Source organism: Rhea americana, unplaced genomic scaffold (assembly GCF_003343005.1).
Source record: "Rhea americana isolate MKP2758 unplaced genomic scaffold, rheAme1 scaffold_92, whole genome shotgun sequence".
Taxonomy (NCBI): Eukaryota; Metazoa; Chordata; class Aves; order Rheiformes; family Rheidae; genus Rhea; species Rhea americana.
The window spans coordinates 1,887,186-1,910,713 of NW_028187111.1; the positions used below are offsets into that span (position 1 = coordinate 1,887,186).

General features: G+C 38.7%; 1 protein-coding gene across 2 annotated transcripts in view; it reads left to right on the top strand.

Annotated features, from left to right (window-relative positions):
• The window catches only part of WARS2 (tryptophanyl tRNA synthetase 2, mitochondrial), a 41,972-nt gene extending 25,344 nt beyond the window's left edge, over positions 1 to 16,628 (top strand). For both annotated transcript variants that reach the window (XM_085324677.1, XM_085324679.1), the window contains exons 3-6: positions 7,046 to 7,126; positions 8,880 to 8,965; positions 11,658 to 11,776; positions 13,867 to 16,628. In XM_085324677.1, the coding sequence (XP_085180803.1) occupies positions 7,046 to 7,126; positions 8,880 to 8,965; positions 11,658 to 11,776; positions 13,867 to 14,315 (735 nt within the window). In that variant the 3' untranslated portion in view covers positions 14,316 to 16,628. The remainder of the gene's footprint in view (positions 1 to 7,045; positions 7,127 to 8,879; positions 8,966 to 11,657; positions 11,777 to 13,866) is intronic.
• The last annotated feature ends 6,900 nt before the right edge of the window (positions 16,629 to 23,528 follow it).

Sequence of the window (23,528 nt, forward strand, 5' to 3'; positions counted from 1 at the left end):
ACCGCTCTTAAACCAAATTCATACAGTAACTGAAGTACTCTCAGATTCCTTTTTTTCTTCTTTTTTAAAAAAAGGATTTTGTTCAACTGTGGTGACCACTTAAAATGCGCTGTCAAAATGAAAACTTTGAAACCTGCTCCCCATGTAAAACGTAGCTGTAATGAGGTTAAACTGCTGYGGGGAAGTGGAGTTAACACAATAGACATGCTGCAAATTCGCAGCCCCTTGCAAAGAAGGTCATCGATTGCAACTTAAGAAAATCCATCTTGAAAATGGAACACTGAGCCTCTTTTTGCAGAAAGCCACTTTAGCTGCCGACATAATAAGCCTCAGAAAGCTCAGTTCCGGCATTCCTGATCTACGTGCTTTCAGATCTGTGTGCAGTGTCCRTACCTCTATCTGTTAGTGTCCATGAATCTCACCGCTTGCTGTCTTCCTCCTCTGTATGTCCTAGCATGAAAAGTCATCTATAACTGCATGGACTAAAAGTAGCTATTGATTTCCCCCATGCATGTATCASCTAATGTAGCTGTGGTAGGGAACAGCAGTAATCACTCCATAGGGAAAAGCTAGGATCAAGGAGAAACTAACAGATCTGCARGGAGAAATCCTGAGGTTGTATTTGGGCCTGTAACACCAAGAGATGATCCAGGTGTAAACTGATCCAAGATTAATAATGCCAAGTGCAGGTTGGGAATGGCAAGTGGCTGCACAAAATAATAACTAAGAAGCTGTTTGTCTGGAAAGGAGTACAAGGCACTCAACCAGGTGAACAGAGAGACATATTTCATCATCTAGGTAGCTACTAGTATCATTTTAAGTGGTCACCACAGTTGAACAAAATATTTTTTTTTTAAAAAAAAAAGCGCGGGAGGGGAAGAGGAATCTGACTAGGTAGGCTCACATTTGTCAGCCCACAAGGAAGCAATGTCAGTAATTTGTTCTGTAAATAACTCTTTGGCCAGTGATCAGTAAGTCAGATTGTGGGGATGCTTAATGCAGTGGAAAATGAAGGAGGAAATATCTGTGGTAGTAGCAGGGAGATGACCATCTCGACCCTTTGAGAAATTTTGATGGGTTTTACAGACTTGTAAAGGATTGGGAAAGAAAGCTGAGTTAAAGAGGGCGAGAGCATAGAAAAGGAAAAGGGGAAGGCTTTAAGGGGATGTATTTGCTGAAAAGGGCAAGCAGTATGATTTGGGCTATCTAAGAAGGAGGGTTCACCATATGGGATCTGATTAAGCTTTTTGATTAAAAACTGCTAAATGGAAAATAATTGGCTTTGTAAGAGAAACAATAAATAGAGGCCTTAAGAGTGWTAATTCCTCCCAATGTTTTCATCCAAGCTACAAGAATAAATATTTTCTGAAAAAAAATGTTTCTATTGAAAACAGTATTATATTGTGTCAGGATGCAAAAGTAGCTGGAGCTGACATGAAGGWTTTAATGGATTAAATTGCTGGGTTTTGTAGTTACCAATGCTTGTGACATTCTCATAGGTTGGTTTGACATACAGTTCAAGAAGCCTCACTAGTTGTGAGGTCTGCCCGTTGGAGATGCCCATTTTGTAGTATTTCATATAGTGCAGCTCTTGGAGGGCGCTGCTGAGAAGCTGGGAACTTTACTGTAGAAGAGTTAAGGTTGTTACATATTCTCTCTGGGGAAGGTGGGGGCATTCTGATGAAGTGTGTCGCTGCTTTAGAGGGTAGTTTTGTTGGTGGGCTTAAAACCAAAACAAATGAAGTTAGATTCTTTGCTAGGTCTGTTATGCATGGAACAACCTTTTTCGATTGGAACTCTATATACTTTTATTTCCTAGGGTGGTATTTACGCTTTGGGTGAGCTCCTTTTTTTTTAACTTAAAAAAAAATAAATAAAAAAGACAGTCTTGCTCTTTTTAATAAAACCTATATGTAAAGGGATGCTTCTGTGTTGAAGATCTTGCAATGACATGATAAATGCTACCAGACACAATAGGATGCAATTGAAAATTTGAGAGATTGAGTCAAAGACAAGGTGTCTTTTATTTGTTATTCAAATTATTGAAAGGCAATTCCTCCAGTAATTAAGGAGAAACAAAACTAATGAAATCTTTGAGTGGAAATACCAGAATCTAACAAAAATGTGGTAATGAGATTTTAATACTGATTCACTCTGATCAGGATGATAATGATCGGGAGCTGCTAAATAGGATTATAGAGAAGCTGCAAATTTAGGGCAGGTGTTAACGGTAGTGTACGTTTCAGCTTTCCACAGATAGGATCAATGCCTCTTGATGAGGCATTGCACAGATAAAACTCTTGGATGCTCCCTGGAACAGCCAGGTTTAGAACCTATGAGAAATAATGCCAGTCTAGATTTCGGTTTGGGTATTGCACAGGACCTAGTTCAGGTTCCTAGTTTTAGTGGAGGCCTCTCAGCAGTTGAAACCTAATTACACCTGTGTTTAGCACTGTTGCCAGAGAGTGGCCAAATAAATATAAAATGCACAAATGTTCAATATGAAAAAGGGAGTTAGGTGAAAAGAAAGCCCAATTGTCAAAAATAAAYTAACAAAAGGAGCAGTCCAAAAAGCAGGAAAGCTACAGCTAGCCTGGAGGCTTTTTCTTTTTTCTTTTCATTATTTAAAAACTCAAATTAAATGTATGGCACCACTCACAGGAAAACAGTGGTCCAGAAAAAAAACCTTCAATGGTTTCATAGACAAATTAAAGAGGAAATCATAGGAGAAGCTTATCTCTTCAGAAATATGAAACTTACCCAAATGAGGAAAACAAGAAAGCATATAAACTTGGCAGGTCTTCCTCTTTAAACAAACAAAGGGAAAAAAATAAAGGRGACTAAAAAAAGTATTTGAGGAGCGCTCTGCAAAGGATTCTCAAGCTGATAGCAAAGAGGTCCAAAACCAGGATGTCAGTTAAGGAATCAGTGGGGCCTCGTAAGGACCAAAGTATAAGAGACCCTCAGGGATAGTAAAGCCTTAAGAGCAAGACTCAGTTCTTCATGTTGGACATTACTGCTGAAGATGTTTGAGAAATTACAACATTCTATGCATTCTGTAGCAGCAGATCAGAAGAGCTAGGTCAATGTAATGTAAATATATAGGAACTATCAGATAGAAATAAACAATTTAGATGTCAGTCAGTAGGATCAGAKAGCATTCAGTGGAGAACCTGAAAAAAAAATGAGAAGTGAAATGACAGAACTGCTAGGCAAGGTGTGCAGTCTAACACTGTAATGGCCACTGTGCCAGAAAAACATTAGATTGGAGTCATCTTGGCAGTCCACAAGCAGATCTGTAGATGGGATTCTGGAAATGACAAACTGCTAATTTTGACTTTCATCTTACCGGAAATGACAGAGTACACAAAAAATAAGACACTGAATGCATGGAAGAAAAAAAAAAAGTCTGCGAAAGAGTCAGTATGGCTTCTTTAAAGGGAAAACCTGTTTTGCTAACTTCCTGGAACTCTATGAAGGTSACAGTAAGCATGTGGATAAAGAGGATCCAGGAGACAACAGATTTCAGGCTTTTTAAATGCCTTTGRCAATATTCTATGTTAAAGAATATTAAAAAACGTGGAATTGGAGGAAAACTTCTTAAATAGGTTTGTGGCTGGCTAGAGAGTTGAAAGCCAAAAAGGTGTATTGATCACCTTTTAGAATGAAGAAGTCGGTAGTCGGGTCTCTTGGGATTAGTGCTGGGAGCAGTTTTATTCAACATTGTCATTGATGACCTGAAGAAGGTAGTGAGCACTGACATCTCCAAGTTTGTGGACAATGCTAAGCTTTTTTGGATAGTCAAATGCTATGCCAAGGGAGAGGAACTCCAAAAGGACTCGTGAAACTGAGTGGTAGAAGAGCTTTAAATTTAAAGCATCTAGGAAAAAATAATCTAAACCTTGCTTACACAATATTGAGCTGAATCACAAATCAGGAAAGAGGTCTCGGAGTCATTCTTGACAATTCTCTGAATTTAACAACTTAGTGTAAGAAATATTCAAAAAAARCTAGCAATATATCATCATTTCATTGTCAGGAAGGGTGTTGAGAACAAGGCAGAGGTTTCATTTTGCTCTGTAAGACTGTAGTGTGCCTGTATTTTGAGTACTGGGTACAGCTCTAGTGTCTGCATCTCAAGAAGGAAGTAGTGAATTAGAGATGATACAGGGAAGGGGAATTAATGCTGCAGGGGATGGAGCAGCTAACTGCCTTAGAAGGAAAGATCTGAAAGTCTGGGGTGCTTCAATTTGTAGAAGAGAAGGCTGAGGTGTAGATAAAATCAAAGTTTGCGAAATAACAAAAGCAGTGGATAAACTGAGTGTGGAATTGTTCATCAAAGCCTRCAATACAAGAACTAGGTGGTATCTGAAACCAGTAGACAAACAGTCTGAGGTGGGTAGAAGAAGTAGGTACTTTACAGCCCAGACTTGAACTTCTAGAGCTTGCTGCTGTACMAGATTGTGGAACAGACTGTTATCAGCAGGTTCAAAATGTTTGTTCAAGAAAATGGCTTGTCTTAATTCAATCCATTGCAAGTGCTCAGTGTCAGAAAGGAGATTTGACARAGTCTTTATTTTATTGGTATTGTATGTATCTTCACTTCCTTCAGCTTCTCTGGATACAAAGTTGTTAGTCAAAGTGAGAGAGTACTGTAGCTTAATGAGTAACGGCTTTTAGCTGATGCATGGTGACTGATTACATGCACTAATTACCTGCCCCTCTTGCCAAGAAAAACATGGTAGTTTAAACCATGATTTAGTCTGACATGATTTGTGGTTTAAGCTAGTACCTTTTGCTACGCAGACCAACATACAGTCAGTTAGTACAATTCTGGTGATAAATGTTAACTCGTTAGGCTTCAGTACCAAACTTGTTTCCAGCAGAAGTCCATACCCTTCTGTGCACTCCTACTTTTTCCCCTTTTATCTATCTTCTTCTTTGCAGTATTCAGTGCTCTYCTCACCTTGCTTAGGAAAGACTGTCTGTGTTTAAGGATCAGAAGTGAGTATAACTTGCTTGGAGCCAGAACTGCAAATAAGACTCAACAAATATTGTTTAGATCACTTTGTGTTTTGTTAACTGATTTAATGTCAAAGCTACAGGTGCAATGAAATGCACGTGCAGCCTTGGCTGTGAAAACAATGTCCAACAGAGTCAGATGAAGCTTTTAAAAGTAGTCCTTGTCAACACAAGTGCAACAGAGCACCATCTCCACTCCATCCATGACTAGAAGAAAGGAATGAGAAACTGCTTTGAACTAGATGGTTATTCCTTCTAAACGAAATAGAGGTCTGAGCTGAGTCATCTTCATTTGGCTCAATTTACTGTGTATGTTGTAGAAGTTCCGTTTGTTGCATGTTTCTGCACTTTGCCTTGCACATAAAAGACTACAAGTGGAGTAAGTGTGAGGAAATAATAATAATAATAAAAAAAAAACGTTGGGGAGGGAGGTGAAAGGGAATCAGCTTGGAATATGTCATACCAGGCTGCTTTCTTGAGATCAGGTATCTCTATACACCATTGGCAACCAAAATAATCATATGACTGTTAGGTTGGAAATGATTARATTTAAAATGTGACAATAAAGAAATTATCGTTAGCAATGCTAGTAATTCTTATTTGTTGTTAACAAACACTATCTTCATCTGGGTTGTTAATCATATTGCAGACATGCTGTCTCAAAGATGTTCAAAGCTTCATATGTTCTTCAACATCCAAATTTGCTAACATTGAAAGGAGTGGATGAAACATGTAAGCAAAGGAGCAGAACRTGTATCACCTTGTTCTTTGATGATTGTGTTAGCTAACTAGCACCAGACAAAAACTGCTGAAAAGAAACTAGAGAGTGTGCATCAGCAATCTGTAGTAAAACACAATGCTTGCCTGTCTTGCTAATCCTAAAGCAAATACCAGAAATGCTAGATCTGCAGGTTTTGTTAAGAATCCAAACATGTTAAGGTATGAATTGTTGCATAACACATTTCTTATCTTTGTGTGTAGCAAGTCTTCCTCTTAGCATGAAGGGCAGGGGGTAAATCTAAAGTATCTTWAAAAAAATCATTCTGTCTAGTGTGTTTCTGAAACAGTTAAAATTCCACAGTCCCTGCATTTCCCCAAAGTAGTTAAATGAAGAGTTTGGTGTATGAGCTCAGGTGGGGTCTCCTTGCTCTCTACCTTTTAAACCTGCCCTTGCAGCAAAGCATATGTACAGGACTGATCCTTCCCTTTCATCTGCAGATCAGTATTTATTTGAGAGTACTGCAGAACTGAGGGACAAGCTGATCCACAATTCAATCTATGSTATAAAATTCAACACATCAAAAACTCGTGGTGTTATCTTGGGTCAGCAAAGTAACTGTTCCTGCCTGACTTGTGGCTGCCCTGAGCTGTAGCCTTATAGAGCAACTGTGGTGGTCTTGTTCCCTGACCACTAGCTCAGGTGTCTGTGAAGGACCTGACAGTAATTCTGCTGCCAGACACACTACAGCGTGGYATATCTTAGGTAGGGATTGAGGGCCCAAACCTGAGCTGAAATGAGGCTCCTGGGCACATGGGAAGAGTGTGAGTGGAAGGACCAGGCAAGGCAGCTCRGGACCCTGACACAGAAAAACTGGAGCATGGTAACTTTGGGGTTTTACAGCAAACTAGCRTTTGAACTGAGAAGAGCAAAGTCATTCTGTAACCATTGATCTGTTATCTCAATGTATGGGGATGCTATGACATGCTGGTCAACAGTTAGTTAGTTTTCATGCAAGTTCACTTTCATGCTCTTGCCAAAGCATTTGCTTTCTTTTTTTTTGGGGAGGGGGAGTTGGAACAGATAGGAGGAGAACATTGCTGTGCTGCTTGGGCTCTCCTAGCTCACTCAATCCATGCAGCATCCAAAACTTTCTGTTAACTTGTCACAACGCACTTCACTGAAAAAAAAATAGATGAAGGTAAACAGTTTTCTGATATCTGATACTGCTTATCTGTGTGGATTTTGAGAAAAATGCATATAAACACAGAAGATTTAAAGTACGTTCTGATTTTATACCTCCAGGTTCCTGAGCATGCAGAACTTGCCTGGATTCTTGGGTGCTTAACTAATGTGCCACGTTTACTACGCTTACCCCAGTGGAAGGTACGATCAATTTAATAAATTGGAAGAGAATCTATAGGAATTAAGYAGGAGGACTGTCATCCTTGAAATACCTCATTTTCTGTGAAGTACCAGCTGCATCTTGGTTATCCTTGCTATATGGTTAAGTATTTTTTTAGTCCTATTGCAGAGGAGGAAAGTGTGTTTTTTTCTCAGGTCTGTTGCTATCAGCACATGTATTCCTTTGGAAAACCACAGGATAATATTTTGGTAGAGGCTTGCAGAAGAGATGCGAAATGGGCAGGAGTGTTTTCTAGTTGCATTAAAATGAGTTTGTTAAAATACTTTGAGTTATTTCAAGGCTTATTTAATAATAAAAGTAAAAAACTACTAGACATTCCAGTGGAAAAATTGAGCCTTTCTGATTAAGGATTTCCATAAAAGCTTTTCTTTTTCTGCCATGAAKACTGGATCTTATAGATTTTTGGGGAGATGGTGCAAAAGAAGCTTATAATTTCTGTACACCTTTTGGCAACATAAATACTAAAAAGATGCTGAGCAATGGAGTGAATACATCTTTAAATGTTTGCCTTTATAAGTTTCAATTAACTTCATCTTAGTACTGCATCAGCATTATTGCAGCAACTGTGTTCTTGCATTTAATTTCCTTAGATTTTATTTTGTTGTTTAGTAAACAGAAAAATCAAAAGGCRGGCGAGGAAAGTATCAAGAAAGGGAAAAGAATCTTAAGAACAGTTTAGCTTGCAGAGTTCAGAGCAGTCTTAAATACATCCAGATGTTTTCTTTTTTGCTGTTTTTCTTCTTAATTAAATAAAAACAGTAAAACTTAAATCCAGCAACCAGTGTTAATGCATGGCATAGATTACAGACAACCTTTTCAAACCTGAGGTTCTAAAGTTAAGCTCTTAAATCCAGCTTTGTCTGGATTGACTTTCCAAATCTACAGATAGGTGTTACAGGTGTTAGGCTTTGCAAATTAGGTTCCCTGAACTTATGCATTTAGAGATGCAGAGAGGAGAGAGGATCTGTATGAGTTGGAGAGGAAAATCTAAAGAATTTGAATGGTCTTAATGAAATAATTACTTTTCTAGGGAATCCTGTGTAATATAACAATTGTTAAAAGCAAAAAGTAGATAAGTCATTTCTCAAACAGCCTRAATTGAATCTTGATTTAAATGATCCATATCCTAGTGTGGTAAAGAACTTTGGGGCAAAGGGTGCRTTGTGGGAGCAGTGTGAACTGGTGGAGAGAAGGCTGGACTCTGCCTCTCTGGACCTCAGTGTTACTCCTGGCTGTCATAGACCGTCTTGGTGATTGTGGGTAGTCACTTCCCTCTATGTTTCTTGATCTCTTACCTGTGAAACACAATATTAATTAATACTTTTTATATCTCTAAGGCGTTTTAAAATGCTGTCTAAAAGGTAAGAGGTATCATTAGTAAGTGCAATAAACCAAGTGTATTGTTTTGTAGTTTTAATCATTTGAGGTAGTAAGATTGCAAATAGAAAGAAAGTACATGTCTGTATTTTCTCCCTAGTAAAATGTCACARCAATAAAAGAGAATTCATGAATATAGGACACAAAATAGGACTTGCATAATAGCAAGGAGCACATTCTACATGGCATGCTTTTCTCTAGAGTTACACAATGAATGGAGTGGTTGAAACCCTCAACACTCAAATACATTGGAGTTCTATTTAATTAAAATTGAGATCAGACTTTGACAGCATTAGCCAAAAGAGTAATTTCTCTCTGTTCTTCTTTTGCAAACAGATGAAATGTGCCAGCCAGAATAATGAAGGAACCGTTGGTTTGTTGACCTACCCTGTGCTTCAAGCAGCAGATATTTTGCTGTACAAGTAAGAGGCAGAATGTGAACCCGCAGGCAATGTCTGTTCAGCTGTTTTAAAGTGGACATTCATCAGGTCAACATGTTAAATTTTTAAGTGGGGGAGCTGAGTGTGATTAGATCAGAAGATCAGAAATGGATGACAGGTATTTTTTACCTCTCAAGTGAAATCTAACCAGGTTTGAAAGTGACTACAGAGACAGAAAGCTGGTCAGCTCAGACCAATTCTTAGGGAACTATAACACCTATTGCTTTTAATTTATATTTATTATAGACTTATAGACATATATACTTTTTTATTTTTTATATATATGTTATTTTATTTTTACATATTATTTTATGCAGAGCTGCATAGAGATACTTAAGCTGCCTCTATGTGTTATATTTGTGTTATTGTAGAGTTCTGTGTAGATGGGTTGGAACTGCCAAAAAAGTGAATAATTTAGTGTGTTATTACAGCTCTGCACCTTGTGGTATCTGAGCTAGCTCAAATTTCTCTGGGATACACTACATAATGTAATGAAAATACACCCTACAGAGAGCCTAGAGACTAAGCATGCCTAAGTCCTAGCCTAGCTGCTAGAGCTTGTAATGCATTGTCGTGAAGTCCAGTTGTATTTTATAATATGATTTAGATTATAACTAAATGTCAGAGACAATGCACAGTGTATTAATTATTTCTATGTTCTACTTGTATGTTCTTTGTAGAATTRTTTTGAAGTAGGTGACATTGTGAATATTTTTGAGGACAGAGAAGTAATACAGAACTTTTAGGAGGGAAACTCTGGGAGGACAGAGTAACCAAGATTAGCAAATTGTTAATCCAGAAAAAATATTTTTTGAAATTTAATCCTAAGTGATTATTACTAAGGGAAATCAGTAATGTCAGAAGACTGGTAGATGATATTTCTAATTCAGTTGTATTTTAACTAAAAATAGTGGGAAGTAAGCAAAAGGAAAAATGAATTTGAACATTAGAATAATCTTCAAAATAGTGTGTCCTGTTTGATTGTCAAGTAGTAATTTGGGGTGAAATTTAGACTTCATCAGAAATCACCTTGCTTTGATTAAGCTCAACCATATATTGCATCTCTTGATAAGATCCTGTGATTCATCATTCCATGGTGAAGCCTGTTTTTTGTTTGCTRCTAAGTGTATTAACAGCAGGCTGTCCAGATAGAGAACAAAACAAGGAGGTGAAGGAGAAGCAATATCTCTTTGAGGAAATTTGGCCTAATATCCTTAATGGGAAATGTTGTGGTGGGAAAACATAAGACTGAATGGAAACACAGGAAGGGAACAGCAGTCTGGAGAATTAAGAGCTGGAGGAAGGGGAGAAACAGTACTAATTCGGATGAACCAAGGATCAAAGAAAAAGGAAAATGAACAAAAGGTAGATACAGGTATAAAAAGGTAAAAAATAGGTTTAAAAAAGGTATAAAAATAACAACAAGACAAATATTAAAAAAAATCAAGGAAAAAGGAAAAAATCACGCAGAGGCATTCATAAAAACAGTATGCTTTCTTTTCAGTGGCAAACTGTGTGAATATGGAACCATTTTGGCATATGGAAACATTTCTTTTGACTTGCTTAAAGTTTATTGATTATGGTAACTGATTTTCTTTGRGTTAGTTACAGGCCACTATGATTTCCTATTGTCTACTGCAACAGATTTTAGGTTGCCTTGCTGAATATTTGGTGGGGAATAAAAGTGGACAAAATGATTCCTGGATGTCAGCCTAGTGATTCAGAATAGGAAGTAAGGAATACCACGTTGAACTGAGACTTTCTAGGAGCTTAAAAGATGGATAGCGAACTTTGTTTCACTGGAACATGTCCAGGATTCAGAGCTGAATACCCTACAAGTCTTAGAAAAAAAATCAGCTGGGTGGAGGGAAGAATAATCAAAAACTGGCAAGACTTCAAGTCTGCTTCATCTAAAAGAATCATGTGTTTTTAGTGAGGATGATTAACTGTGGGAAAGAATCACCAAGGGAAGTAATGGATTCTTCACCTCCTCATGTCCTCAGATGCAGATTGTATTTTTCTACATAACTGCATTACGGTTGTTGAGCTCAATACAGAAGATCAAATGGTCCTTTGATCCTCACAATCCTAATCTGAGAATGGTAACAGAGAATGGTAACATTTATGGCAGTAGAAACACTGACCTGCATGATGCTTACTTAATACTGATCCATGAGGGAGAACCACTCTCTCCTTTCCTTTCCTTGATAATMTGTAGTACTAACTTCTGAACAACAGTTATGTCTTCCTGAGACTTGACAAGGCAAGGTGCTTGGGCTTCCTGCCTTGTGGATCTTTCTTGCATTGTTCACGCACTGCAATGTGTGCACATTGATCTCTTTAAAAAAAAAAAAAAAACAGCAGGAGATACCACAGACACCCTTGTTCGAGTTGAGTTTGATGATTTGCTCTTACTGGTATCTTTATCATACATGTTTTCATAAAGGGCTGTTTTCACTCTTGGAGACATGCTTCACTTCAGCAGAAAAAGCATATTCATACTCTGCTACAGTCAGCTTGGGATCTTGTTCACACAGCACCTATATCTAGCTGGGACTAAGTATTTGGCTCAGTCTGGCCCTCAGTCATGGCAGGAGCTATGACAGTCTTGAGTAAGGTTTCAGCAGAACTGAAGAGCTTTGCTGAATTTCCTGTATCTGTCTTTTATTAAAAGGTCGACACGTGTTCCTGTTGGAGAAGATCAAGTCATGCACCTGGAACTAGCCCAAGATATAGCACAACATTTCAACAAGAAATACGGAGAATTCTTTCCTGTGCCCAAAGCCATTTTAAGTGAGATGGTTGTGGTTAATTTTTTTCTTTTTTCTAAACTGCTGTTCATGGTTGAAGATGGATATAAATGTGTGGAAGCAGTTTCAGGGACCAGAAGAAAGAAAGAAAACTGATGACAAAGCAGTGGAAAAGTAAAAACTGACAGCAAAAGACTAGAGGCTGTACAACTGAACTCCCAAGATGGACATAGGGCTTTGCTAATCCCCGGTAAARGAATGCCTGTGGTATCTGATATTCCAGTCTTGGGGGGGAGAGGCAGTCAGCCTTGCTTTCAAGTACAGGGCCTTTTAAGAGTGGAGTGTCTACTCCATGATGCTAGTTCAGGAGACGTGTAAGGAACAAGACAAGCAATATCTAGCAGGCAGAATTCTGCAATGCCTGAGTTTACATTAATGTTTACAGTAAGTATGCTGTACAGTTTTTAGGTTTATTACTACAGTGCTCAAAAATCCTTTAATCCTTTAAGTACACAGAAGTACTTGCATATTTCAGTAAGGGTTTCTTACAGAACTTAGACTTTCCATTTTTGATCTTAGTYTCCAGGAGACTTGCAAGGAAAACCTCTTCAACCATTTTTTAGCTACAGGGTCATAGGCCGGGSGGTGAGGGGGAGTCAGATGGCGCAAATGGCATGTTTATTAAGAAACATGAAGAACTGGGCAAAGAAGAAGGATTGCATCTTTGTTGTAAGTAATCTAGAGGAATGCACAGTAGAGACCTTCGCCCCCAAAAGGGCAAGGAGCTCTCACCTTAGGAAAGACAGGCTGTAATAAACCTCTCTTGATTTTCAAGCCTCAGTGACAAAAATGGTATTAGTCCCAGAGCATGGCTTAGAGTATACTGGCTATTGCAAACTGCAATATCTAATGAAGAATTGAATAATAAGCACTGTAATGAGGAGCTGAGTGTGCCCTAGGACACAGGTGAGWTTTTATATCAGGAAGTAAAAAGCTCAAAATGAGAAAGGAGCATTTCACCTGCCTCATGAAAGACATACCTTCCACAAATATTTACAAACCAATGCAGGTACTACATTACTGTGGATATACAAACCAATTGCTGGTACTAAATGACCAGTGGATTTAGGAACTTATTCAGACTTGCCAGCTTTAGGAAGCTAAATCATCTGGGCTTCTTCAAACTTAAGAGACTCTCCCAAAAGACATTTCAGAACAGAGCCCCTTCTGGAGCAGCCTGATCTGTGCTCTGAAAGAGACCTTGTCCCTTCACTGAATGTGTAAGGAGCTGATGGGGAGTGTGTAGATAATTCAGTTCGCTGTGTAATTTAGTTAGATGTGTAAAAATGATTGATGTGAATCACTGCTATTAGATCAATGGTAGTTTATGTGCTCAGTTGAATGATGTTTTGGGGGAAAAGACTGAAACTGCTTGAATTGGTKCCATTGAAATACTTTGCAACATTCCTCTAATGCTATTATTCTGTAACTTAGTAGTAACTTAGGTGTGTAACTTAGTAGTTYGTATGATACCTACTTCTCTTTTATCATCTGAACATTGTTTTTCCTCTAATGGACCCATTAGTTTTTGTTTAGGGAACTCTTGAGAACTAACTGTCTGTATTGATGTTTAGGAGAATTGCAAAGAGTTCTTGGGTAGGAGAGTTTCCTAAAGGAGATGAATTGTTGTGGAATTCTTCTTAGGCAGTGGATTTAACCTGCTTCCCCAGTGTTATGGAACCTTTTGCAAATGTTCAGTTCTTACTCTCTGGGTAACTGGGCTCTCTTGTCCCCAGTGCCAGGAATACAAGAGAAGAGAGAGTTTGCAGGGGAAATGAGCAAACAGCCACAAAAGATATTAGGAAATGTCATAGCAAAAGTGTCTGTTCAGGGAGGAGAGAATACAAAGAGGAAAGAAGTAGGTTTTCAGTCACTTTATGGAAGGAGAAAAATGACTTGTCAGGACAGGAGTAAGGACTAAACAGGAGTGTGTGTAATTGCACTCAGAATTCTTTTTTTTTAAGCATGGACAGAACTGACAAATTTTGATGTGCTGCTACAAAGTGTTCTCAGCAATTGTCATAAGAGATTATTGTCTGTGTGTGTGTATAACTGCAACTTTTTTTTTTTTAGGTGCAACAAAGAAGATAAAGTCCCTCAGAGATCCAGCAGTGAAGATGTCTAAGTCAGACCCACAGAAGTTGGCTACTGTTAATGTAGCAGACAGCCCTGAGGAGATAGTCCTGAAATTTCGCAAGGCTGTGACTGACTTTACCTCTGAGGTGACTTACGATCCAGTGAGTCGCCCTGGTGTCTCCAATCTGGTGTCCATTCATGCTGCTGTAACAGGACTTAGTATAAAAGAAGTGCTGCACCAATCTAGTGGTCTCGACACTGCTCGCTACAAAATGGTCGTAGCAGACTCAGTTATTCAAAAATTTGCACCCATCAGGAATGAAATCAAGAAACTCCAGGAAGACAAATCCCATCTGATAAAGGTTTTGGAAGATGGAGCAGAGAAAGCCAAAAACCTGGCTGCCCCCATCTATCAAGAAATAAGAAGACTGGTGGGATTTCAGTAGAAACTGCTGAATAGTTGCAAGGACTTTTTTTTCCTGGGGCAGCCTTTTTTTTGAATTTGTGTCTTCTTAATCATTTCAGTTTGAAACAAAAACTTGTATCCTGRATAATCAAAGTAGACTATCAAAGTTTTTGCATCAAAAATTTGTATAAAGCCAGTTCTTTCCAGTGGGACCAGCATTAAGCTAGTCTGTGTAGTCAAAGGAGGAAGATGCAAGCAATCACAATTCAGAAAGAAGTTCCACAAAAGCAGGATAGCAAGCTTACCCAACTGGAGTGTGGGTTTTTGTTTGCTTTTTTGTTGTTGCTGCTGTTTTTATTGACCACTGCAAAAAGCTCAGTTATAGGGCAAGATAATWTGAATCTAGCAGAAAGAGTTGTAATCTTCTTGAGAACCTTCCTTACTGTGAGTGCAGTCTTAGTCTTGTTACAGAAAGACAGCACCTCCCATTGATGGTTATCCTGCTGTGATGTGGAACCAGAATAAAAGCATAAATTTTACAAATCAAAGTGCTCAGGGCATTGGTAATGAAGAGAGAACTTACTGCCTTTTCCTATCACCTCCACAAACTCAGTCTTATTTCTTATCTGCATCTAGTTTGTGTGAAGTGAGTTAGTCTGTCCTACCTAATGTACGTACACCCATAATGTAAATGTTGTCTGGCCTCTCTGACAGTCAGTCCAAAGAATCCAGCAATTGAATGTGAACTTTACTTCTGACACCTGTGCCATTGTGTTGGTCAGGTACTTTGTCAGGAAACTATGTGTACTTCAGCTGCTGCTTTTCCACCTGTTATTTGGTTATGGAAGGAGCTCCAGGATTGTAAACAGAGCATCAAGTCTAGTATTACTTTTAAAAAACAGGCAGGAGAGGAAAATGTTATCCTGAGTGGAGCAGATTTTATGCTGAGAAATCAGAGAACTATCTGTAAAATTTACAGACTTAATTGTTTAAAAGAGTATTCTGAAGTCAGAACCAGAACTACCATCAAAATATTTTGTCAGAATGGGATTAAATGCATCTTTATGAGCTCTCAGTAGTKGTCCTCAAGAAAGATCCATAATGAGTTAGTCTCTGCTGATCTTAGGCCTCACAAGTGCCACAGATTGAGATTTACAGACCATGCCATTTGTTGGGGAGTGTGCAGCAAAGGGGAACTGTCAGAAGGAGACATGCTCTCCTGAAGAGTAGGTAGTAGTACATGCTCAAAGCTAACCAAAGCCTTACTTGTCCTGTGCCAGCACACTCATGCTGTGCAATTGTTCTGGTGCTCTGCATTTGAAATTGCTGTACTAAAATGTAAATTGAATTCATTTAGTACTCTGGAAGCTATCAACCATGGCGGCTACTGGGAGGAGGGAAATAAGTGTCTATGAAATATGCCTATGGCAGTTGTCACAGATGATTGCAGCCTTACATGACTGAGTCAGTAAAACTGTTTTTTCTCCATGTAATGCAGGTTTTTTGGAAACTATATAGTATTTAGTTAGTTAATTATCACAGTGAGATGATTCAGAAATATTTTTGTTTGATTTTGCAAAAGAGGAAGTCATGAACTAGACGTTTAGGATTCTGCACTGAGACCTGTATTTGTTTGTTAAGGATCTGAAGAAAGAGAACCATGAGGTAAGATGGCTGGTGATGACAAAGTCAGTCAAGGCTAGAGGAGCAGAGTAGGTAGAGGGAATGATGAGAAACGGAACTCAGTGTAGACAAGTCCAAGGTAGTGGCCTCTGGAAAGAGTAAGTGTATTCATGAATACTCCCAGGTCTCAAAATAGCTGTAGCAGGTTGGGAAAGGGCAGAGGTATTGCTGTGCATACTTAGTTTTGTAAACCTTTCTTTTGTCAGTGTTTAACAGATACAGAAAATTACTTAGTTTGCACAAGAACTAGGAGAAAAAATTGTTAAGACACTTCTCAAATACAGTTAATGTCAAGATAAAGGCATACTAGGTTCACTTAACTCCCTTCCATTTGTATCACACCTTTAACCTGGTGACCAGAGAAGTTGGGGAATTTTATTTTTACAATCCCTTTAACCCTATTTTGAGGACTAATATTAGCATAGGGAGGTGGACAAAAGGAGTAATGTGATGAAAGTAAGTTAAAATAAATGGTATAGGGAGAGTTTTGTTACTTTTTGTAGTATCCACACAAAATATATGCAATTAAATTTAAAGGGCAAATGAGTAAATGTTTATAAAGATATATTATCTGTACATGGTGCATGCTTAATTAACCCACCTGCCACAAGCTCAGCTTCATTTGGTAACTAAGACTTAATAGAATAAAGAACAGGATGCTTCAGCTGAAGTTACATCTGCATGTTGTAAGTATTTTTCTTTTACACAAAATCTGTGGAGCTCTTGCTCCTTCTGTACATTAGAAGTCATAACAGATAAAATGAAGCAAAGATAGTGACACTCTCTTCAGTTGCAGCCCTCCTAAGCACAGCCATGTTCAATTACTACTGCGCASCCAACAATTGGCTTTAAGTGTTTGTTAGGGCACTTCGTGGCATAGATTGGTTTGAGCTAAGATCACCCAAGAGGATCCTTAGGGTAAGCAAGCACAGTGCTCATGGAGATGCTGACAATCTTCCACACTAATGTATCTGGTTTCTATGTCCTTCTGCTTTCTGCTAGCAAAAGCAGGAACCTGTATTGAAAAGACAGATTGTTTCAAGGACTTACTACGTTTTTGGGTACTCAGGTTACCTAACATCAGAAGTTGGCATTCAGCACACCTCCTGTTCAGTGAAAATGAAGTAGATGTGTTTGTATATCTTCAATATAATAAAAAGGGTGGGGAGTCGGAGGAGAAATCAACAGGCAGTTCTGTCATGTTACCCAAACTGTTTTGAGCAGAATGCTCTTCTCTAAGACGGTTAGATTTTTCTGAAAATCACATAGGTGGAACAGGAAGAAAATCTTCAAAAGAGCCTTTTTTGTGGGTTGAGGTTTTAGTATATTACATATTTAGCAATGCTTCAAGAAAGATCTCTGTTTTCTCTCTTTTTAATTCAAAAATAGATTGTGGGTTTTTTTCCTTCCTTTTTCCCTGTCARTCAAACAAATCTGGCTTGCCTGGCCTATTTCCTTGGAGTAAGGAAATACACCTGTCTTTTCTTTTCCAGGAAAATTAAACTTCTGTAAAATAAACACTTTAGTCTGTTGTTTGTTAGCTTAAACAATTGGGTTTTTTATTTTAGTAATTTTTGTGCAGAAGTTCTCGAAGTAATAGGTGCATCTTCCCAATAAAATAATCCCAATAGCACTAACAGCCATGATCATCAGAGTCCCCTGAGAGGAGTAGTTTAGATGCTTGCAGGTATGTGCTACCTGTTTAAGTTTTCATAGAGCCCAGCTTTTCTGAGYAGTTAACCATTTTGGCCTTCAGGTCAAGAGCCTAGCCGGACCTAGCCTGGCTGCCTCTTGTGTTCCCTGAGCATTTACCTAGCATCTAGGAGGAGCTTGGCAGAAGGTAGTTAAGCTTGAGGCAACGTGTGCTTACTACTGTCAGTAAAAGTTGTTTGATACCAAGCAAGTGATCTCGTCCCTCCTCTTCCGGCTGTCTGTTTCCTCTTCAGAATAACTTTGCAAGCATCTGGTTCAGACCGTTCTGTGGCTGTGTCTACTTCAGCAAAGTAGCACAGATGAGTTAGAGCAGGTCTTCAGAGCAAAGCAGTTATTGTGGAAGGCATGAGATCTACAAGCTACATGTTTCAGAGGGGTTTGTCTTACACCAACACTAGTCTGATCCCATGGACTTAGTATTTATTTACAACTAGTGTGCAGTAGGCACGCTCCTGAAATGCATTTTCTAGTTTAGTTTCATCCGATGCATGTGCCCTGAGATAGCTCTCTGATGCCTGCTGAAGTGCAGTAAGTGGGAACTGTAAGGAGAGTTCCTGCTAAAGCACAATCCTGATCTCTACTGCTAGTGTAGACACACCCTGCTGTACTGTTGAAGTCAACACAAGATGTTCTCCAAGATTTGGAGAGGAAAAGAATTCTAATCATGCATTTCGTAATTGAAGAAAAAAGTTGAATCGGAGAGGTATCCTTATCCCTTGCTGTCTGTACTGCTTTTTGTTTCAGTTGCCCTTTCTTAAGTGAGCCTCTTCCTCAAGTATGTGCAATAATTGTGGTCTTAGTATCTAAATCTTTGATGTTCCTGTGTGTTCAGTGCACAAGAAGTACATATACTGATTGGGATCTGCAGTATCAGAACAGAGATGTACCCAACATCCCTGCATAAATGAAGAGATTTGCTTACCTTTAGAGGAACAAAGGGAGGTGAGCAACAACTGCACATTGAATGACTGTTAATATTAAGATCTAACTGTGATGTTCATATACTTGAGACATTTATCTCTGCAGCTAGTGGCTCCAGGGAAATCTTACTGCGTATCAGAAGACACTGGTTGTGAGTCTTGGGGTTGACAGAGAAAAATGACTTTGATTCCAATTCAGAGCACAGAATTTATTGAGAATTTCAGATTTGGTAAACATGCCTTCCTCAACAGAGACTCTAAATGATCATTGGCCTCAGAAATTAACTCTGAAACTACTCTAGTGTCTACACGTAATGTCCCTGCCTTGGATACCTGGGATGTATGTATATTTTACAGTATGCTGGAATTTATCTGTAACTCCTAAATGTGTGGTTGAAATATAGTTACTTTTCAAACACCATAATCTGAGTTGCTGCAGGTTCACCAGAACCTTGTGCATAATCTGTTTCAGTGTGTGTTTATCTATAAACAGTTCAAGCAGAACTCCTTTAGTGTGATTGTAGGTGCCTCCAGTGAAGGTTAGGGAGTTCATATGTGGACTGAAAGTTCAAGGAAGGAGAACAGCAAAGTGGAGTTCTTGGAGACTGAGCTACATATAAATGTTCTGGATAAGTAATCTGGTAATCAAAACAAATATTTTTTTATCTTTGGTCAGAGCACTGATGGTCCTGGCAGCAGTATAGCAATAAATACTGCTGGTGAGAGGCCTTATGTCACCTTTTGTACAAACTCTGTATCTCACGCATTAAGGACTATGCAGCAACATGAAACTCTCACTTTTCTGGTCTCTGATGTTTACTAGCTGATTGTTGCACCAGAAATCTGTTTGGAAAATGTGAGGAGAAAATAAAGAAGAAAATAAAGCCTTTGTATAGCTTCCCAAAATAGAGTTTTCTCAAGACAAGTTGTTCCTGACAAGCTGCAGTGCCAATTACAGTAGTTGCTATACAGTCAGGAAGAGCCCATAGTCCATTCTGAATCACTCCTTCATATCCTTAATTWCTGCTGTAATACACGACCTTCGTCTATTTGTATGACTCAAGGACTYTACGAAACTCAGAGAGGGTCTGGGTGTGGTTTTAGTAAAAGCACAACATGGACCAGGTAGKTTTGAGCCTTGGATCTAATGAACGTGCTCTTTCAGTGGTCAGCTTGGCTAGATTTATGTTCTTAGATCTTTCGCCTGTCCTCTGAGATCCTTAATACTTGTTAGATGGCATCTTACTTCACAGACAGAAACCAGCTAGCATGGTAACATAGAGAGTCTAATAGAAAAGGTTTTCTGTTCAGGAAAGAAATGATCAGCTCTTAACAAGAAAGCAGAACCCTTCTATCTGCTATGCTGAATTATCTAATTTCCTTTAAACAATTTAATCTGTTCCTTCTTTCTGGATAAATATGGCAATAATAGCTGTCAAGAAGAATGCCACTTTCTTGTGTAGTCTAAAGTCTTGGAAGCACCCAGGCATCTCATCTTTTCAGAAGTCCTTTTCATCATGAGACTTAACTGGTTGCATCAGCCAGTATCAGGGAAAATACTACAGCCAATGTGTGATCTTATGTGACATTCATTGATCTAATTAAAGTTGTTGGAGGCTTTTTTTGATCTTGTAAGAGAAGACTTGTATAACTTTGAATTCCCAATCAAGCTTCTTCTATCCCATAGGTGACTGAGTGAGAGCTGAAGTAATGAAAAATTCTCTTTCTTGACAGAAACAGAATTTTGTGTTGATTCCCACCCTCTTTTCTGCCTGCTTTGTTCATTGTGCTAGTGATAATATTTTGTAAGATTTGATGGGAAGATATTTATTCTGTTTTATGTCAAAGAAAAATCATTCTACCTGCAAAACATCTGTATTATGCAAACAGCAGGTCATTGGTCATTTTGCTTTTTAAGCAGTAGTTTTGCTTTCACTATTATTTTATATAAAACCAAATGCCAACCTGTATTGAGGGATGAGCACACATGCCCAGTTATGGTAGACAGTCTAATACCTGGGAAGAGATTTTGCTTTCTATGTAGTTTGCTGTCACAGAATACCATGACTGAAGATAAGATTATCCACAACATGAGTGATCTCATTCTGCCTGTGGACATGAATCTATTACTTTTTTTAAGAATTGCACTTGAAGCCTGTTGTGCTGTCATGCTCTCAGTGCTCCAGCATGGCTGGGAGACAGGAACAGCAAATCTATGCCACACCAGAAGGCTTGAACAGTTCCAGATGTACTGTGTCTGGTATATCTGCAAGATTAAATGTCAGCACAGGAGTTCCAGCACCGAAATCCTTAAAAGTTGTTATATATTTGGTAGTAACAGCACACTTGTAAAAGCCTGACTCTATGATAATGTGGTCATAGCCTAATTCATATGGCTAACTTGAAAAGTCACAAGGCTGCATGTGATGGTAAAGGAAGCCATCTGCTTCCTTGGTAACAGTCAATGTAAAGGCAGGGTCAGTCTAATGTTGGATTGTTGGATCAATCCCTAGAAACGGGAAGCAACAATCTGTGGCAGAGTAAGGTTGGTGCTAGTATCTCTTACTGCCCTAAACCATTCTGAAACAATGCTCATGCTTCAGGTGGGAACGGTAGGTAGTATAAAGAATAGGCACAAGATCTTGCTTGGACAGTGTCACTTGTCCCACATGCTGTTGTATCTGCAGTTCTCTAATCAGCCCAATTTCATAAGCATGTCTTCAATATCAGTGTCTTCATTTTCACCCATCAACATGAGACAATGGCTGACGCTGATGAAGCAGGACTTCTATTGGAAACATAGAATGTGTGTTCTCTGCCTCGGGTGAAACCCTCTTTCCTGATGCCCACAGCTCTTGTAGAAAAATATTAAGTTAAACACAGATGAAATTTATCAAAACGTGGTCACACTCTGGTTTTATCCAAAGTTTCTGGTGTTGGTGGTCTCTGATTCTACACCATCCACCCTGTTGAGCTTCATGTTTTCTTCCCTAAATTATGACCCTTCTTGAGAAARAAAAAAAAAAAAAAAATCTTGTTTCATGTTGTGCAACTGACTTATTATTTGTGACAAGAAACAGTTGTTTAAAGGCATTTCAAGACTCTCTTCATAGTGTTTGCTGAACGAATAACAAAGATCTCAATAAGTGGGTCTTGAATGGAGCATTCAAGCCAAGAAAGATCTTCCAAATTGGGTTGGGGTTTTCTCTGCCCACACTTACTCCTTCACAGCYTCTCTGGCAGATGTTCCTACAGCAAGAATGGGAAAAGCAACAATATTCTGTTTCTGCTCAGGCCTGTAGGCCAAATACAAACTGAGTAGTGGTGTGGCATCCACTCTTCTTTAAGCTGACATCTATTTCCTGAAACAAGTAACTATTGCCAAGCCCAAAGACAGTTGTGTACATATTTTGAAAAAGAACTGATATTTTGTCTTACGGTAGTTGTGGTTCTTCAAGACTTGTTACCCACATGTGCTATGTCCTGCCTTCTGTCTGTTCACATTGGGGAGCTGTTTCTGAGATTCTTATTCTTAAATATAGGCTACAATTTTTTCTTCTTGCAACAGAAAGCAAGGTGTACAGAGTGAATGTTGGGCTTTAATGGCAATATCTCTTTTAAAAGAATCCAATCATGTATTTCTGGGGCATGTGTGGAATCCATGTGAACAACACATACATCTCAGAGAACTCCAATTTAACTGTAGTTTTGATGCACAGAAAGCTCCTCCCTCATCACATCAAGAACACTTTTCAAGAAGCACCATACTTAATGTCTGGTCATAAACTGAATGCCCCGGACATGAGTGAATAAGCCTAGTCCTTTCTTGAAGATAATGCATTCTCTAGGCCTGCACATTGACACATGGACCAGAAGGACCTTGATGGACCTTGAGAAAGCATCAGTTGGGAGAGAATTATTGCTGCCGTTGGGATAACTGATCCAAGATGCAATGCTCATGGCTTATGCTCAGCAACCTGAGCCCCCTAGAAGTTGGCTGTGAACTAGACAAATTTATCTTTTGGCTAGAGAGGCAGATTGCATAATCTTAGTGTGACCTATTGGAAAAGTATCATTTTGGTGTTTAATAACCAGTGTTGAAATGGCTGAGGGATGTCCTGGGATTCTTAAGGTCTTGGATTCAGATTGTATTGCTGACTCATATGTGGGAGCGAGTTATTGTGGTTCCAATGAAGATGAAACATGCTTTGGGAGAGTTATTATTTCTAAGGGGCTCAATTAATTCACACAGAGAAACAGTGTTGTTAAAATAGACTTTACAGTTAAGATATACCTGTAGAGAATAACAGTAAAATTGAAGGGTTGAGCATCATTCTTATTTTAATCCATTTTGCTTACCAACATCATATGTTGGTTGGCTGGCTGGCTTGGAATAGAAATTAGAAATTTCCTTCTTTTTCTTTTTTTTTTCCTTTCCCTTCTTTTTCTTTAAGCCAGCAAAGCCTTGCCTCAAAGCACTTCACTCCTCTCTCTAGTTTCCTTTGAGGAGAAGGATTAGCTGAAGTGTGAATGTTGTCTTTGTGGTTTATGAGGATGTTTCAGTGGATGAAGACTGAGTTGTCAAGGGAGATCTCTGGCTGATCTGGATTGGGATTTAGTGGACGCTGGAAGGTTTGGGGGGATTTGTTTTAGGTTTCTTTAGTTTGATAAATTATGTATCTGCTGCTGAAGATCTGCAGCCAAAAATTACAGTCAATAGAGAAGATTTGCTATCAGCTTTGTAGAGTGTTTTTCTACAGATTTATGGAAAATAACTACATGTGTATCAGCAAGGACATTTTTGTGTGTTGTTTTTACTGTGATGCTGCTCTTTGTTGTCTGTGGTTTTCTGCTCCTTCAATATTATTTCTAAGGGAAGAATTTTGCTCTTTTATTTATGCAAAGAAAATCTAAAAACCTGGCTTACCTTCTGTTTC